Genomic DNA, 18106 nt, shown 5'->3' on the forward strand with positions numbered 1-18106 from the left:
TTATTTCCTTTTGCTTTTAGGCCTGCTTCTGCATAGAACAAGCTACGCGATGAAGAAAATTTAAGGAAAATTGGTCAACAAATAATTGTGAATTTGTGTAAATACTTTTGACTACCTCTGTATATTTATTTGTTTTAGAATTTGTAAGGTATATTATTAATAATGATATATTAAAACAATTTTTTTTTAATGAAATTCAGCGATATATCGATGATTCAAAAACTATCGATATATACGCGGCGGCCCTGGTTTGGGACATTTTCGGGCAGGAAGAAGAAGAACGTGCCGCTTTGAAGGGAAATTTAATTGTTTGAGGGAGCCAACGTTTGCTGTGTTTTGTGCATTAAATAATAACAAAAAGACGAGATGGCAGATAAGGCGCAAGAACAGAGTATCATGGACAAGTCCATGCGGTCGGTGTTCGTGGGCAACATACCCTACGAGGCCACCGAGGAGAAACTCAAGGAAATCTTCAGCGAAGTGGGCCCGGTGCTCTCGCTCAAGTGAGTTCTGCAAGACGGGGAGAGACTACTGATAGTACTTGACTAAAATGAATATACTTGCAGGCTGGTATTCGACCGGGAAAGCGGCAAGCCCAAGGGTTTCGGCTTCTGCGAGTACAAGGACCAGGAGACGGCTTTGAGTGCTATGCGGAATCTCAACGGCTACGAGATCGGCGGCCGGACGCTGCGTGTGGACAACGCCTGTACGGAGAAGTCGCGCATGGAGATGCAGCAGCTGCTGCAGGGCCCCCAGGTGGAGAACCCATACGGGGAGCCGTGCGAGCCCGAGGACGCCCCTGAACTGATCACCAAGACGGTGGCTTCGCTGCCGCCGGAGCAGATGTATGAGCTGATGAAGCAAATGAAGCTGTGCATTGTCAGCAACCCGTCGGAGGCTCGCCAGATGCTCATGCTGAATCCACAATTGGCGTACGCCCTGCTGCAGGCCATGGTGGTCATGCGAATCGTAGACCCGCAGCAGGCCCTGGGCATGCTCTTCAAGGCCAACCAGATGCCACCCGTACTAGGCGGCAATCCGCACCAGGGATCCGGTGGATTATCCATGATGGGCCAGCAGCAGCAACAGGTCCAGATGCCGCCACAGGTGCAGATCCCGCAGCAGCAGATGCAGCAATCGGCGCCGCCGCCCATGCCCGTGCCCGGACCTGGCTTTCCCACCAATGTGCACAACAACGACATCGACCTACGCATGGTGCCGGGTGGACCGATGCCGATGGATCCCCGGATGATGCCTCGCGGCATCGACCAGGACTTACGGGGAGTGCTGCCCAATCCAGTGCCGCCGCCGCTAATGGATCCGCGGACCCGTGCCCAGATGCCCGCCCAGCAGCAGCAGGGTCCTCCGCAGGTCCCGCCTGCTCCCTATCCCAGCGATCCGCGCCAACGTCCAATGGATCCACGCCTGAGGGCCGGACCTGGGCCGCAGCAGCAGCCGCCGCAGGTGATCCCCCAGGCGCCGCCGCCGACACAACAGCAACAAGCTGCTGCTCAACAGCTTCAGAGCCGTTTGGGTGCACACGGAGTCCTGCCCTCCGATGCTTCCGATCAGGACAAGGCCGCTCTCATTATGCAGGTGCTGCAGCTGTCTGACGAGCAGATCGCCCAGCTGCCGTCCGAGCAAAGGGCCAGTATCCTGATGCTGAAGGAGCAGATCGCCAAGAGCACCCAGCGTTAATTATTTTATCTCTTGAAATCAAACAATAAAGCGAACATCCTCACATCTGAAGATATATATTTTTTGGAATGGCGCTTGGTATAATCAGTGGGCGGAGACGAGGGTCTGGTGCAGTTTCTGCACCGTTGTGTTCAGCATTTGTCGCAGGACGTCGTCCTCGGCGCAGTGAACGGCCTGAAAGTAGCTTAGAAATAAACAGGTTTCAAACTTGGATCTCTTTCCATGGACACTCACCAGAGTTTCCAGATTGATCTCTGCACGCTTGCCGCTCACCGTCACCGGCAGCACATCGCCCTTGAACATCTTGGGCACACAGGTATCGCCGAAGGTGTCCTGCAGGGTCTCGATTAGGCAATCCCGGAACATTGAGTCCTCCGATTTAGTCTGCTTCGTGGCCCCCTTGAGGTTTGTGCCACCCAGTTCTGATTGCATGATGCAGGCAAGGACTGCGTCCGCGTAGACATCATTTACATGCGTCGCCTGCCACTCCATGACGATGATCTTCTGCTCCACAGTCAGCTCGATGCAGCCGAAGACGCGCAGCTTGCGGTCTGCCTCCAATGTTTCCACACATCCGGCTCCGATTCGATCCAAGAGAATCTCCAAAGTGGCCAGGGAGCTAGCCCAGGGAATCGACTGGCGCTGGGTGACCACCGACATGCTCATGTCCGTGTATTCTAAGAAGGAGATATTAGGCAATGTTTGAATATAGGGATTATAGGAGTACTTACTGCCCAGATCGGAGGGGGCCAGCAAATGGTATTTAAAGTCCCGCTTGACCAGCACGCCGGAGAGCTTACTGCCCACTTCGGAATTCTTGGCAGCCAGATTGCCCATCACCTTAGCAGTCTTCTCGCCCCTGAAGTAAAGGTCAACGGCATGCGTGTTGCGCGGATTGTAGAACTTAATATCGGTGCTGGCATCCGCCTCGTATTCACGCTGCAAGGCTAACTTCAGGCGCGACATCTCGTTCTGCTCGCCATGGACCAGCACAACATGCGTGGGCTTGAGCAGGCGGATAAACTCGCTGGTCTGCTGGTAGTCCGTGTGAGCCGAGAATGAGATATAGTCCACGGACATGTTGAGAGGCAGCTTCTGCCCCGACAGCGTTGTGATCTCCTCCGGCTCGGAGAGTATGGTCTTAGCCAAAGTTCCCTCCACACAGTAACCGGCAATAATGACTCCGTTTTTGGGATCCGTGCACCAGCTCTCGAAGAGCTCTCGGGACAATCCCGACTGCATCATACCGGGCGAGGCCATAATGACACATGGACCGATATCCTCGAAGTGATCGATACCCTTAAGGTTGGAGATGTGCCTGAAAACGAACGGATTGTTCACTGCTATCTGCCGGCGAATGCGATCGTTCATGGCATTGATGTAGGTCTGGTAGACGGCCATGCACTTCTTGGCCAGCGAGGAGGCGTAGTAGATGGGGATCTCGTGAAGCTCTGGGTTCTGCGACCAGAACTCGTCTAGGATGAGCAGCAGCTCCTGGGCACGACCCAACGCAAAGACAGGAATCAGGCACCGGCCGCCTTGTTGCACCGTCTTTTGCACCAGGGAGGTAAAACGGTTCTCCCGATCCTCGCGTTTCTCGTGGATGTGAGTGCCGTAGGTGGACTCCGTGATCAGAACATCGGGCTTCATGGGAGGTACTTCGGCAGCCATTAAATGGCGATCTTCCTGTCGCGAAAAGTCTCCTGTGTACAGAATCTTAATGCCAGCAATTTCGATCATGAACATGGCAGCTCCGAGGACATGACCCGCATTATAGGCGCAGAAACGGACGCCCATAACATCACGCTCTTCGTGGAAGTTGATTGTCTCTATCTTCTCCATTGAGGCCTCCAAATCGGCCTCCGTGTACAGCATCTGTTCGGTGGATATATTGCTGATCTTGATGTAATCCGACAGCATCCAGCGGTAGATGGCCTTAGTGGCGTGGGTCATGAAGCAGCGACCCTTGAAGCTGGTCTTCATCAGGAACCAGGGCAGGGCACCGCAGTGGTCCAAGTGGAAGCTGCCATACAAAATATTCTTCCGTAAACACCGGAGCTAATGAATGGCAATACGTACTGTGAAATGAAAAGTAGGTCGATTTCATCCGCCTCTATGAGATCCACATAGGGCAGGGCATCCATGCCGGACAGTCCAGGGTGGATGCCGCAGTCGAGCATGATCTTCTTACCCTTAAACTCCAGCATTATACAGGAGCGTCCCACTTCCTGGCCAGCTCCACTGAAATAAGACCACATTTAACGACTTTGTTTCTTTGCCTTAATTACTCCGAATCAAGTCTTTCTTACAGGGGCTTGATCTGCAGAAGATCGCTCTCCTCGTCTGGCACGCGTACATCACTTGTTGCCTGTGACATGATGTTAAAAAGGCAAATTATTTAGCTGTTATTTTGAAGTTCAGAAATTCGCCGGCAACAAGAGGCAAGGCGCAACAGTATGACCAGAGCAGCACAGGAATCGATAAGTTATCGTTAATTAGAAGTGCTTGGTATTTAATTTCAATTTCTACCAGAATTATTTTCCAATATGAGATGCAAAACTGTTAATCTACATCAATAAAAAATAAATAATTGTACTAAAACCACACAATTAATACATAAAATTTAGAAATCTGTTTTCTAAAAATAAATAATCAAAATTTTGTCTGCGTTGAGTTTGCCAGCCTGTGATCTGGCCACACCGTTTGCCACACGAAAGTCGGACAAATAAAGGAAAACTATACTGGACAAATGGGAGCATCAAGCTATGATGGTAAGCCCTGGACGTTACCCACACCTGGGAAACTTACTCACCTATGACCTACACCCCTTCTTTAATTCTCCCCCACAGTTTTGCGGAAGAGCGCAAGAAGCTTGGAAAATGAGATCGACCTAAAGCTGGTGGCTTTCAGCAAAATCGGAGCTGGCAGCGGCGGAGGCGGAAGCAGTGGCGGCAGCGGTGGCCTAGGAGGTAGCAGCGGTGCCGTTGACACATCACCGCTCCTGGGCGAGCATGTCTTCGACTCGTTGTCGGAGGAGATCGAGCAGATGCTGGATAAGGTGGGCCATGGATCCCTGGGGTTTCTCTGTTCTCCGAAAGGAACAGGTTAACCGCTTTGGTCTTCTTTCTGAAGAATAATATTCTGTTAGCTAATCATTTACTCTGATTCCAGTTATCTTCGCTAAACGAGTCCATGTCCGACCTTCCTGCCTCGGGAGCTGCCGCCATGCACACCCTGCAAAGACACCGGGAGATTCTTCAGGGCTATCGGCAGGAGTTTAATAAAATCTGCGCCAATCACACGATGCGCATCGAACGCGAGGAGCTGCTCCGTGGCTCGGGGTTGGCCACCAGCTCAAACAGCCCCTCCATTTCGGGTCTGAGTCGCCGCGAAATGTACCTGAAGGAGAGCGGCCACCTGAATAGTGCCAGTCACCTGGTGAACGATCAGATCAACATTGCTATTGAAACGCGCGATCACCTGCATGCCCAGCGACAGGCATTTAAGAGGCTGCAGACGCGCTTCAACGATATATCCAATCGGTTCCCACTGATTTCCAGGTGAGAAGAGAGTTTTCAAAACTTCTCTTAGAAAAAAATCCGCCTTTCTAAAATATGACTCATAAGCTTTTTATCAGTCATTTAATATCAGAGTTCGTAAATAAGACCAATTCCCCTTGAATTTTCATGGCTACATTTTTATGGTTTTTCTTCTAAGAGAAGACAACAAAAATGAGTCTGTTTTTTGATTATATGAATATGGTTGATATTTAAATGTTAATATTTTAATAATCCTAAATGACGTTAGAAGTCATTAAGTCTTGCCTTTTTATTAATTAGTCTTTTCGAATCATTTCAGTCTCATTCAGCGCATCAATATCAAGAAGCGACGCGATTCACTGATCCTAGGCGCTGTTATTGGCTTCTGTGTGATCCTATTGCTGCTCTATGCCTTCAACTAGCGACGTCCCAGCCTAGATTTGGCCAAAGATATAGAGCTTGCATTCAATCCATTACAGACAATTACAACTTTCTTTTGTTTTCCTTCGATGTGGTATATATGTGTATGATTAACTTGTGATAGCAATAAAATGTATTATATAAGACTAATCAAGAAGCCTTGGCTTGTTATATCGGTATATAACCATTGTTCGTTTTTAGTCTCAAGTAGCACATACATAATTACAAAAAAAAAGCACCAATATACAAATATATATTTTGAATTCAACTCCAAGCCATATCACAATGGCAGATAACCCAACCGAGGAGGCACCTCCAGCCGCTCCTGCTGAAGAGGTTGCAGCCCCTGCTGAAGTAGTTGCAGCTCCTGCTGAAAAGGTTACAGCTCCTGCTGAAGAGATTGCAGCTCCTGCTGAAGGGGTTGCAGCACCAGAAGAAGCCCCTTTGCCAGGGGCAGTATTCACAGAGGAGATAGCCGAAGGTCAGGTGGAAACCGAAATAGTTAAGGGCGCTGAGGAACAGCTCCTAGCCGATGGAGAGGAGCAGACAGTGGAGGTGGGCGAAGATGGTGAAGTAAAGCCAAAGGATGATACTCATCAGGCTGAAAAAAAAGCCAAGGGTCCCGTGACCGCTGCCGAACGCAAACGCATAAAGCTCGAGAAAATTAAGAAAATGCTTGACTTGGAAAAGGCGGCAATGAGAGCTGCCCTGAAGGCTGCTGAGGAAGAGGCACAGGGTCACGTGAAAAAAAAGAAGGTTAGGGAAGATGGGGAAGAAGGTTCCCACGAAAGCGATAACTTAATGGAATTCGAGGACGGCGAGCAGTCTTCTGACGGGTTCGAAGATATTAAGGCCGTACTCAACGAGCTTGATAATATAGAACCGACAGTATCGGGAGAAGGCGAAGATGAAGGCGAGTATAAGGAGTCGGTTAGCAGCGAGGATACGCCCCGGCCCCGTCTGGTGCAATCGATTAAGGGTACGTTTCTCCGTGAGTTCGAGAGCTTACCAAGCATTTCGGACATATCCCTTGACTTATCATTTGACGGGACCGCGGCTGAAGCCAATGACCAGCAGAAAATCATTGACGAGAACGAAGAGGGACACTTTTTTGATGGAGATGGAGAAGTGGGTGGCGAGGAAGAGTCCGAGGGTTCAGCATCCGACCAAAATATTCAAAATGCCGCGGACGCGATAGCTGGTGTCGAGGAGGAAAGCCAGTCGGAGGATTTATTGATAGACGACCTGCCGGATGAACTGGAGGCTGCCGAGAAGCGCGTTGTCATTAAAGAAGATGATGAGGACACAATGGCCATGTTCACGGATGCACTTGAGATTATTCCTCCGGACGATACGGAAGAGCCTCGGGCTGTCGAAGTGCCCTTCTATCATAAACTTGCCGCTGAAATAACGGAAAATCTCATCTCTACAGTAGTGGAAAAATGGGAGAGGGCTGCATACTCGGAACACAGCTTGGACAAGAACAAGATGATTAAAAGACTATCTGATGATGTGGACGAGTACTTGTTTGAGTACTACCAATGCAGCCAGATTAACAGCATTGTCTGCGAGTACTACCGGCGCAACCACAAGAAGGCACCATTCCTGGTGCTGCCGCTGGAGGATGCCGCCAAGGAGCGCTTGCGCTTCCTTCATGCCCTCAATGTGGTCGACAGCCTAAGGGAGCGAGTGAAGTTCATGAAAATCAATTACAACACCAACACGCACAAGGCGATGCTAGAGCTAACCTCACTGACTGTTCTCTCCTTCAACGAGGAGCAGCGGCTGGAAGGATTGATGCGTAAGACCCTTGTCCGCCGGGATATGGAGCGGTTAAAGCGGGTCCTGGACAGCGAACTGAGACGCATGCAGGATATGCGCAACCAGATCAGTGAGAAGCGCTACGAGCTCAATTTGAACCTTCACAATTTGGCCTTTGTGGACCAGGTAAAATACAAAAATATTTATAACTAATTAATTAATTAATTAATTAATTTATATAAAACTTAGAAAGTTGCGAAATTCGAAAAAATCACGGACACCTTAACCATTTCTCAAATGCTTTGCGCCAATGAATCTGTTATACATTTGGAAAAACAATTAGAAGGTGAGTCTCATCCCTAAATATAGATTTCTATTCCTTTCTTTAATGTTCACCAACAGAAAAGTGCAAGGATGTGTTGTTCATGCAGGACAACTACAAAAAGTCCAAGATCGAGGAGACCTGCATCCGCGAAAAGTCGGATATGATCTCCTATTCGCTGTCGAAGGCCAAGTTAAAGTACGATGAAAAGCTATTAAGGCGTAATAAACTGCGGGAAGAGCTCACTAACCTCCAGTGGGAGCACGCCCAGTTGAAAGCACAGCGCGCCCGGCTAGAGGTCAAAGGCGGCCTGCTCTTCAAGGTCTCTCTGATGTACGACTACGACAAGTGTATGGAGGATGTCGTGGTGAGGCGTGAGAGTGTCAGGAAGTTAAAGGCTGTGGTCGCCGACCTGACCAAACGCATTTTGACTTTGGAAAATGATAAACGCGCGTCTAGTAAGGCGGTTGACATTTTCCGATAGCTGCCTACATTTATAGTTTTGTATTTTCCCTATAATTAAAAAAATTATATATTGGATTGCATGTTATAAGTACTTTTTTATTAAGTATAGGCCCTAGCGAAAGTAACGAAATTTTTAAATACTTTAGTTTAAAAAGGGGACTCCCAGCCGATTAAAATAAATACCACAATCGTTCTTTGGTATTTTTCTGCCTATCGATTAAAAGTCGAAGGTGTCATAGTCCGGCCCTGGAAACAGCTGTTCGGCGATGTGATAATAATTTCGGTTTTTTTTTGTACTAAAACACGTTCGACCCGTAATAACCGTTTTTCTGAATTGAAATTTAAGTAAAAGACTTTCGGCAGAGATGTCCTTCACGCCGAACGCCGAAATCCTGCAGGAAGCTCCGCAGGCACAGCTCCAAAAGCCCCGGATGTTCGACGATGCCGCTCTGGACCGTATGGCCATGCAGTTCGTGGGCAATATGCAGCGCTACCGCGAGAACATCGTAATCCCCTCAAGCAACGGTCCGGTAAAGATCAAGACCAATGAAGAGAAGCTCATTGAATCGGGGGTGGAGAGCTGTGGCTTCAAGTGCGCCATGGCCTGTGTTATGGGTAGGTTTGAGACTGTCCAAATCCATAGTTATCTACCCTTTTATTCTTTAACGTAATGTATTTTATTTCCAGGCTATGGTCTCGGAGCTGCCTTGGGTCTGTTCAGTGCCTCCGTTAATCCCAGCATGGCAGATCCCTTCGCCAATACAAAGAAGCAAACTGCCCGCGAGGTCTTCCGTGAGATGCGAGGCACCACCCACTCCTATGCGAAAAATTTCGCCCTGATCGGTATGATGTTCTCCGCGGTAGAGTGCACCATCGAGAGTGTGAGTTAGCTTTTCATAAAACATAAATAGTTTTAAAGAATTTTATTTTTTATTTATTTTTTATTTTTATTTTTTTATTTTTTATTTTAGTGCAAATTAATTATATTATATTTACATTACCAAATTAAGATACTTTTTGTCATTATACTTTATATTTTATATATTGTCCTACTCTTTAAGTCTTCTTTTTTTTTCGTTAATTTAGCATGAAACATATATTTAACATTATATTTATCTCTATATTGATCTTGCAGCATCGAGCCGTCACGGATTGGAAGAATGGCACCATTGCCGGAGGCGTCACCGGAGGACTAATTGGCCTGAGAGCTGGCATCAAGGCGGGCATCATTGGAGGACTGGGATTCGCTGCCTTCTCCACGGCAATCGATTACTACATGCATTCTAGATAGGCTTTGTTTTTCTTTCAGTTATAAATGTTCGTCTTTAACCAATGCGTACTGGGTCCGGGGTCTTTTATGTTTGTTAACTGCCGCACTTTAGAGGAAATGGCTGGAGCACGACTTGATTTCCGTTTGGAGCCATGACATTTAAAGAGAGAAGTGCAGCTGCCAGCCATTAATATTGCCCCCATCAGAAAGCACTGTGTGGCATAAACAATGTGCCGCAGTTTGGATTTCAAATTCGGCCAGTGAGCCCCCGACCGGTTTATTTGCTTCAAGGGGGAACGGGCGGGAGATCTGTGTCCATTTTGTGGGAATGGGAATGGGAACGGGAACGGGAATCTCGATCCAGCAGCAAATATCCAGTTTCGGTTTGTGTTCGCTCGTTCAGTTCGATTCGAGCGGCGGGCAGGTAGACATCGTTCGTTCCTTGCTTCTTCGAAGAATTTCCGCTTTCGGTTGCGGTCTCAGACTTCGCGCGTGGTCCCCGCCGAGACGAGGATGAGCATCATTGTGGCGGCAGCTGCAAAAGTGCAACAACAACAGTAGTAACATCCGCCGCAGCAGCAGCAGTAACATCAACATCATCTGTAACCGCAGCCACATAAAAACGGGTTTCATTTCGCAGTCAGTGCTGGGGTCTGTTGCATGTGCGGTTGGGTCGCGTGCAGTTCACGGAATATGCAAAAGGCCTTAATCATTAAATTAAACACAGACTAACGACTAGTAAGCACATGAAGGAGCCCCAAACCGCGCTCCATGGTCTGACTCTCGGATCCCTATGCTGGGCTCTTGCGGCTTGTTGAAAGAAATTCAATTGTTGAAGAGGCGACGGAGATCAAATCTCTTGCCCGTGGATGATGTACGGTGGATACATGTTATGGGTTCTAAATTAGTTAAGGAGATGAAGGATAAAGATACGAGAACATTTTTATTCTTTACAACTTTCTTTGAAGGCTTTAAAAAAGTTTTATAAATAAATGCCAACCTTCCAAACGCCCCTAGCAGGGTTTTAAAGACTTGAGAAAGACGTTTCCTCTGGAATTATAATTTTAAAAGAGAAAGAAAGTATTTTTAAAGTCCCAAAATTTATAAATGTATGCATTTTTCATAGTTTTTCTACTCAAGCAAGTACCCACTGTACATCAACAACGGCGCAATCGTGACTCACAAGTGTCTGGGCAATGCTGGTCTGGTGTGGCTGTGGTCCGTCGCCTTCGTCGTCTGTCCGCTTGTTTATGCAACCAATTCCAGGCCACAAAACATCTCTTGTTTGCCTTTCTCATCGACGGCAGCTGCGAACAGCTCAATTCTCCATTCTCGCCCTTCTCCGGCGGAGAGGAGGGGCAAGTTCAATGAAACCAAGTGACACTTGCAATAATAATTGCGATCGCATCTAATTGGATCCGATCCTCCCCTTGGCAAGTGAATCAAAAGTCTTCGAGAGGGAGAATCAGCAGCACCCCTCGACTGAGTCAACTTTTCTTTCGGCTTCCAACGCCAATTGTTGCCACATTGAGAGACAAAGCATTATTATCTTATCTATAAACATCTGTTGGCTTAAATACATTACAGTCTTACTTCTATAAGGGAAATTATTCGAAATAATTCCAGAAACTATGCCACAGACCTTTTAAGAGTGTAATATAAATGTATCGCTAAATTGACAGGATTTTTTAATGATTTTTTTTCTGATAACAATATAGGTTCTTAAAAGACTGGCCTTCAAATTGTAATACATAACAAGAAACACTATTTATAACTTATTGTTTTATTGAATATGGTACTTTTTTCATTTATTATATTTCTCCTATATTTTTTGTCCAAAATAAATCATAGAAAAATATATTTCACATCCCTATTCAAGAACTTTAAAACATATGCTAAGAAAATGTTTTAAAAAAGTCCATTTAGGGACGATCTATAGTATATGGTTTTATCTGATTTAAGAGTTATGTACAATAGCTTCTGTTCAAGAAGTCGAGAGTAGAAAGAAAGTGAGTTAAGACCCATAGACGACCTTGCAGAGAAGAGATCAGGGAGACCGAAAAACAGACTTTGATGACTCAATTAGAGAATTCACTTTTACTTCGAAGATCGCTCTCTGATAACAAAGTCCACGGGAGAACCGGAGAGTTAAAGACCGCGCGAGTAAATAATGGGAATCGAATAGAGAGAAGCTCTCTCTTTCTCAGTCCGCCGATATCTAATCAAAAACAAAATAATGCCAACGGCCCAATGCGGCTTGATTCATTAATTTAGTTCCATTTTCCGAAGCAAGCGGTATGATCCGCTCAGTGCTCAGGGCTCAGTAAAGTAAAATAACAATAATAAAGAAAAGCGAGTTAAAGACTATAAAAAATAAAAGAAAATAAAAAACGATCCAAGCCAAACACAAAGTGCACTTTAAAGAAACGCGACACAAGATACAGATAAAGTTACTAACAGAACGAACACGAGGCGGTTAGAACAGAGAAAAAACTGAAACCGAAACCGAAACCAATACTGCAACTACAATGAAGTACAAATTTTTGCTGTTGGTGAGTAAAAAGTATATATTTCAGCCTTTCCAAAACATTATCGTTATCTTATCGCTGATACTTTTGGGCCCAGATAGTGCTGGGGGACCCGGGATCAGTGGGAAGTGTGTGTTCAATATTGAACCACTGAAGAGTGTGGGGAGACCTTTTTATTATGGTGACCTCCTTCTGGACACGCAATTTGTGCCTGAAAAATATCAAGTAGGATGTCATAGGTTATCTGTGATCTCTATGAGTCAATCAAAATGACTCATCTTCGATTTTCAAACAGAGCATTCCCTCCATTTGACTTTTCCTTCACAATGTAAATTGTACAAAAATTATCAGAATAAAATGTATTTAAAAGCCCTTAAAATGATTCAGAAAAGTGGACAGAGCTGTCGATGGTTAGCCCAGCATTTATTTTGTCTCTGTTGGATGGCTGAACTTGAGGTCCTGATACTTGACTTAGTATTCCTCGAAGTGGACATCGTGAAAGAAACAAAAGAGGACATGGCCCAGAAAACAAATATATAAACAACGCTGATCCGACAGATTTATCTGCGTAATATTATATGCTCTGAATTATATTTTGATAGTGTTAAAAATACTTAAAAGAAACACTTCTCATAACTCCACGATATCAAAAGTCCCAGGTTTCAGGCAAGGTTGGCGTCACCGATCTTACTGTCTCTGTCTGAACACTTGTACTTCTGGTTAATCGTGCAATATGGGAAAATGCTCGAAATCGTAATCAGATATTACATTAGCCGTGAAAAGTCAATGCAATAAAAAAACACATCAAACCATAGAAACGTGCGAATTACTTAGGTTGGTTTTCCGGGAAAAGTTTACCTGAAATAATGCCTTAGTCAGCGCATACTCTTTGGTTTATTGTTTATATTCGGCCTTTATTCGTTTTTCTACCAAAAATAACCCAAATAAGTACACAACCCCCAAAAAAATGGCAATAACCTTGCAGTGTAATCAGGAATTAATGCCCTCTTTCAGATAATAAATATATGTATTTAGATTGTAATCAGAAATTGACTCCGGATTTCCTAATAATAATTAAAAAAAAAAAAAACAAAACAACCACCATTATGCTCTTTTAATTCCTATTAGTTTAAACAATGAATTGTTAAGTTTTTTAAAATTTTATTTTAAACTCTTTATAGAAAAACAAGATTAATTAAATGATTAGAAATCATAGAAAAAACACCTGCATCCTTATTTATTACTTTAAACTATTATTATCTTTATTCCCTTTTACTAATTTGTATTTAAGTTAATGTAATTAAAATGAATTTCCCTATCTTTTAAACATTAATAAATGTATTTTTTTTATTACCTACAGCTCCTTGCCGGAATGTCACTTCTAACTACTGGCGTTCACAGTCAGCATGAAGATATTCCCTACCAGCCGGTGGCCAATATCTGCCAGACATGCATGTGCCTGAGTAGCCAGGACAGTGACCACCGGATGCACTTCAACTTGGACTGTTCGGTGAGGAATTTCGAGCACATTCTCGCCCGCTGGCCGGAGGAGTTTGGTAGCCAGGCTTTGGCTGGTGGAGCATCGACAGAGATCGTTGTGTCCTATTCGGGCAATCGGATCAAGTTGCTCCAACAACTGCCGGCCACAAATGCCAGCCTAACGCTCTCCTGTCGGCATTGTGGACTGCAGGATCTGCAGGCTCCCCTCTTTATGGATTCGCCCAATGTGCAGGCACTGTACCTCAGTTGGAACGAATTGACCGACAATGTTCTGAACCCGGGACTCTTTAGGGGTCCCTGGAACAATACTAACTATGAGCCTATTGGCTTGAAGGATCTGGACTTGAGCCACAATAGGATAGCTCGGCTGGAACGTCTTCTCTTCGAACATACTCCGCACTTGACCAAGTTGAACCTGGCCTACAATAAGCTGAGTGTTCTGGATGCAGCCACGACAGCCGCAGTTGCATCGGTGACCACATTGCAGCGCTTGGATCTCTCCCACAACGGTTTGATGTCCCTGCCTGCGGAGCTATTCCCAAAGCTACGCAGCCTGCGTATCCTTGAAGTCTCCGGCAACGAGTTTACCGTGGTTCCTGCGAGTCTTCAGCAACTGGGCAAGTCTCTGGTCCATTTGAATCTGGCGGGCAATCCGTTTCCCAGCTTAAAGGAGAACAGTTTTCAAGGATTAGTGGCCCTAAAACGTCTCAATATCAGCAGCTTGCCTGCATTGCGGAGCATAGAAAAGGGGGCTTTGATATTGCCAGCCGTGGAACAGCTCGACTGCTCCAGGAATCCCAAATTGGAAAACCTAGAACTGTCTGACTTGCTAAGCAGTCGTAATATGTCTCAGTTGGATTTGTCTCGGAATGCTTTGACCACTTTGGTTCTCAAGGAAAGTAACAACAGTATCTCCGCCAGCAGCAACAGTACAACGAGCCACAAGGGAATCCAGGAACCCTGGCCACGTCTGCGCCGTTTGAGCATATCCGGCAATCCCTGGTACTGCAGCTGCGAACTCTTCAAGGCTCTGGAGCTGTCCGGTCTCTCGCACATCGAACAGGAAGCGGATGGAACGGAGGCCCGTTGTGACACCCCCTATATTCTGGCTGGAGCTCCACTCTCCAACCTCACGGCCGAGCACATCTGCAACATGGTGATACCCAAGAAATACCGTGCGGTAGATGAGGAGCCACCGCGATTCCTTCGCCGTCGATACATAATACTCACTGCCATCATTGCTAGTGTGGTGCTGGTGATCGGTCTGGTCATTGGATTCATTGTCGTCTGCGTGCGCCGGCGGCTCAAGGGCAGCGATTATGGAGTACAACCCATCCGCTACACCAGCGTACGTGGCAGCAATTTATCACAGTTTTCGAATTTGCAACCCGCCTCGGTGGCCAGCAAATTTAATAATGCCCATGCCGGTGCCAGTAATGGTGCCACGACAGGAGCTGCCAATGCCTGATAGGGATTCTAGCCGGACTCCCAGTTCCAGTTCCGAGTTAGCAGCACAAGTTTCGAGCCAAAGATGTGTCCACGAAAGTGTTCCAGCCACTTGTAAGCAAATCCCAACCGAAAAAAAAGACTTTCTGTGCGAGCTATCACTGTATATATGTAGTTGTCACCTTAAAGGAGTTGATACTCCTCCCACACAATTCCTAAACCCCGAAATAACCTAACCCCCTAGTATTTAATGATGCCATCGATGTTTGCGTATTGTACTTAAGTTTCGAGCATATTAGTTTGTAATAAATAAAAACGATAAAATAACAAGTTTCTATTTAAAGTCGTTATAAATGAGTGATTTTTTATTTATTTATTTAAATAATTTTTATAAGCGTCGGCCAATACACATGATTTGTTTTTAAAATCTCCTCTAAAAATATTCAAAGAGCGTAACAAGAAAAAGTGATCTCCGGTTCACCTTAGAGTAAATATAAAAGGGAAAACTACTTTTAAAATCTAAATAGAGTCCGACACAAAACCGCTTAATAGGTCGAGGTTGATATATGCCACTTGATATGAAAGGTAAATCCTTCTACAAATCATCCAGGTGCTTAAATTTGTCTACATAAAAAACTTGTTTTTATTAGTTTGCAACGAGTTAAAAGTAAGAAGGCTAGGAAATACAAACACAGGAACAACCAAAAAGGCAGGATGTGGTTTTGGGGTTCGGGGCATTGGAGTGGGAGCGTCGCTTTGCGCGCGGAGCTTATCGGTGCCCAGGTGGCTAGATAAACGATATATGCTTAAACAGATAATACCCAGAACAAGGGAGATAGTACATAGGCATGTGACCAACTGAAAGAATAGCCAAATGGACTAGCATTCACTTTCAAGCAACTCCTCCTCAGCAGCGGCAGCTAAAGCTGGTGGCGGCGGGAGCTTGAAGAGATTAATGGCCTGTTTCTGGGCCAGAAACTGCCGCATCTCGGCAAAGTTATCACGCTCCTTGTGCTGCTTACTGCGTCGCTTGAAGGCCACTTCGTCGGCTGAGTCCGAGTCCGAGTTGGAGGATGAGTCGTAGGTGGGCGATGATGTTGTGTCTGCCAGTCGATTGTCGTCCTGCTGCTGCTGTTGTTGCTCCTCAATTTGTTCAATCTTGCCAAAGAGCTCATCGACATTAATGCCTTTGGAGGCGAGGACTTCGCGCTCCTTCTCTAGCATCACCTGGCGAATGGGATCGATGCGATCCTTGAGTTGTTTCAGGACAGGCTTAAACTTTCCCTTTGTGATGCGCTTCTCGAAGTTGAGGAGCTCCTTTTCGGGCGTTGGGAAGGGCGCATGCTGTTCCGCCTCAAACTGTTCCAGTTCTTCATTCTCATCATACATGTAGGCATAGAAATCATCCTTTTGCTGCGGTGCATCGACATTTTGCGAGTACTCCACCCTGAGTATGCTTTCGGGGAATTCCTCGCCCAAGTCTTCTTTGGGTCTTGGCGTCAATTCTCCCTCCAAGTCCAGTTTACTATGCAGAAACTTGTTGTACACCAGCATTAGACGCTGGAAGTCGTCACAGCACACCGCCAGAGCGTTCTCAATACCACGCATATTGCTGGCCACAGCCACCAGTTCCTTTGAGTTGTTTCTGTTCGCCGCTTCCGTGGCCGTCAGCTGCTGGAGGGTTATATCCAGAGCCTGGCACTCACCGGCCACGGCCACCATGCAGGCGCTGAGCTTCAATGAGGAATGCTGCAGTACGGCAATGGGTCCACTCCGCTGCTGCTCAGCCTTAGTGACATTGAGTTCGGCCAACTCCAATTGCTTTCTGTTCTGCATGGCCATGGCCAGATTGCTAAAGTGCTGCTCTTCCTCCTGCACCAGCTGCCGTACCTGGCAGTCGATCTTTACGAGATCCTCGCTCAGCTGCGAGATCGAAGGACGCGTTGTGATAGTAAGGGCCAGACGTAAAAGATATTGCGATTGGACATAGGCGAAGATGTTGTGAAAGTCCTAAAAATTAAATAAAAAAAATAGATTAGTTTTTATCTTGACTCTGTTCCTAAATATGCGCTAACCTTTATGTGCTTGGGACTGTAGTCCGTGACATTATTCTTAAAGTACTCGCACTCTCGAAGCTCCTCCATGGCTGCATAATAAGCTCCATACTTCGCCGGCAGTGGATAGTCCGTCTCCATCTTACGTGTGGCATCGTACAGGATCTCTGTTACCTCCTTTGCGGCTGTTATGCAATCCCAGGCGCGCTCAATTTGTCGGGATCTGTAGGTAAGCAGTTATTAGCTAGATTTCCATCATTATTCCCTATGGCTTACTCTATCAACTCCGCCTGCTTCATGATTATAATCTCCTGAAAGTACGTCATGTTCCGGCGAATGCAGTTTCCGAACTCATCGATGGTCTTCACCAGCTGCTCCAGCTTGCGCTCAACGATTTTGTTGCGGCAAACAAAGACGCTTTTCACGGCGCATAGAGCGGCAAAGGTGCCACTGACCAGGATTGAGGGTATCATCGTGTATCGGACACTTCGTGGAGTTATCAGATGCTCAATCACTGTGCTGCCCAGTATGAAGCAGGCATTCCTTGTGGTCAGCAATTGCCGGCTTGGATTAGCTGCCGCCTGCAACTCCTGAATGCACTGCTCCAGCGCCTCCACATGATCCACCAGCAGTCGCTTGGAGTAGAGGATCTTCTGCAGCAGTCTGTCCTGGATTACCTGTTTCGTGTTATGCACATTAATCAAGGTGAGTAATTTATTTATAGCACTTGTATTTCGGCACGGCACTCACCTGCTTCTGCTTTAGGTCGTCCCCCAATTGTCGCAGCTCAAAACGTTGCTGTAAATAAAATAACCGTTAGCAATATATTATTAAATCAGTAAATCCCACGAACCTTGAGCCCTTGCATTTTTCGCTGTTTTGTTTTTAGTTTTGCTTTCCTTGCATTTTTCCACAAAAATGTGCGAGCCGATAGGGCTATCGATAAGTCTTCAGGTAGCAGTTATCGCATTAAGGGCATTCCATAGAGCTGTGACAAAATCGATATCTATCAGTAAAAATTATCGAAAGCTTTGAAAAGTGTCGTTATATTTAAATTATTTGCAATATTTTATTGAAGGCTCATAGTCCTTTTCCCAAATTGA

The 18106-nt window shown here is 46.0% G+C and overlaps 7 protein-coding genes across 11 annotated transcripts; 5 read left to right on the plus strand and 2 right to left on the minus strand.

Annotated features, from left to right (window-relative positions):
• Positions 1-251: 251 nt before the first annotated feature.
• On the plus strand, positions 252-1749 carry CstF64 (cleavage stimulation factor subunit 2 CstF64). Its single transcript, XM_020957634.2, has 2 exons — positions 252-503; positions 567-1749. The coding sequence occupies exons 1-2, from the start codon at positions 367-369 to the stop codon at positions 1696-1698; spliced, it is 1269 nt and encodes a 422-aa protein (XP_020813293.2). The 5' UTR covers positions 252-366; the 3' UTR covers positions 1699-1749.
• Cpsf73 (cleavage and polyadenylation specificity factor 73) lies at positions 1739-4203 on the minus strand. Its single transcript, XM_020957633.2, has 5 exons — positions 4008-4203; positions 3778-3939; positions 2430-3721; positions 1933-2375; positions 1739-1872 (listed from the first exon to the last, which is right to left on the minus strand). Exons 1-5 carry the CDS (start codon positions 4073-4075, stop codon positions 1783-1785), a joined length of 2055 nt encoding a protein of 684 aa, XP_020813292.2. The 5' UTR covers positions 4076-4203; the 3' UTR covers positions 1739-1782.
• Gos28 (golgi SNAP receptor complex member Gos28) lies at positions 4181-5807 on the plus strand. The gene is made up of 4 exons (XM_020957635.2): positions 4181-4469; positions 4548-4756; positions 4870-5258; positions 5557-5807. Exons 1-4 carry the CDS (start codon positions 4448-4450, stop codon positions 5657-5659), a joined length of 723 nt encoding a protein of 240 aa, XP_020813294.1. The 5' UTR covers positions 4181-4447; the 3' UTR covers positions 5660-5807.
• A 7-nt stretch (positions 5808-5814) lies between these two features.
• On the plus strand, positions 5815-8285 carry LOC110187804 (uncharacterized). The gene is made up of 3 exons (XM_020957279.2): positions 5815-7604; positions 7668-7764; positions 7821-8285. Exons 1-3 carry the CDS (start codon positions 5943-5945, stop codon positions 8222-8224), a joined length of 2163 nt encoding a protein of 720 aa, XP_020812938.2. The 5' UTR covers positions 5815-5942; the 3' UTR covers positions 8225-8285.
• Positions 8285-9538, plus strand: LOC110187827 (mitochondrial import inner membrane translocase subunit Tim22). Its single transcript, XM_020957306.2, has 3 exons — positions 8285-8820; positions 8893-9086; positions 9341-9538. The coding sequence occupies exons 1-3, from the start codon at positions 8571-8573 to the stop codon at positions 9494-9496; spliced, it is 600 nt and encodes a 199-aa protein (XP_020812965.2). The 5' UTR covers positions 8285-8570; the 3' UTR covers positions 9497-9538.
• Positions 9539-9871: 333 nt separating this feature from the next.
• On the plus strand, positions 9872-15303 carry LOC110187826 (uncharacterized). Of its 5 annotated transcripts, none has more exons than XM_020957304.2 (3): positions 9872-10213; positions 11750-12027; positions 13364-15303. In XM_020957304.2, exons 2-3 carry the CDS (start codon positions 12004-12006, stop codon positions 14969-14971), a joined length of 1632 nt encoding a protein of 543 aa, XP_020812963.2. In that variant the 5' UTR covers positions 9872-10213; positions 11750-12003; the 3' UTR covers positions 14972-15303. The 5 variants fall into 5 exon arrangements, with proteins under 5 accessions (XP_020812963.2, XP_086682101.1, XP_086682103.1 ...); XM_086825975.1 differs by having other exon boundaries at positions 9873-10213; positions 11765-12027; XM_086825977.1 differs by having other exon boundaries at positions 9876-10114.
• dind (diamond) lies at positions 15287-17980 on the minus strand. The gene is made up of 5 exons (XM_020957195.2): positions 17857-17980; positions 17754-17801; positions 17280-17680; positions 17025-17226; positions 15287-16959 (listed from the first exon to the last, which is right to left on the minus strand). The coding sequence occupies exons 1-5, from the start codon at positions 17869-17871 to the stop codon at positions 15829-15831; spliced, it is 1797 nt and encodes a 598-aa protein (XP_020812854.2). The 5' UTR covers positions 17872-17980; the 3' UTR covers positions 15287-15828.
• Positions 17981-18106: the final 126 nt, after the last annotated feature.

Source organism: Drosophila serrata, unplaced genomic scaffold, assembly GCF_035046125.1.
Source record: "Drosophila serrata isolate PLE 108 unplaced genomic scaffold, ASM3504612v1 contig_119, whole genome shotgun sequence".
NCBI classification, from domain to species: Eukaryota; Metazoa; Arthropoda; class Insecta; order Diptera; family Drosophilidae; genus Drosophila; species Drosophila serrata.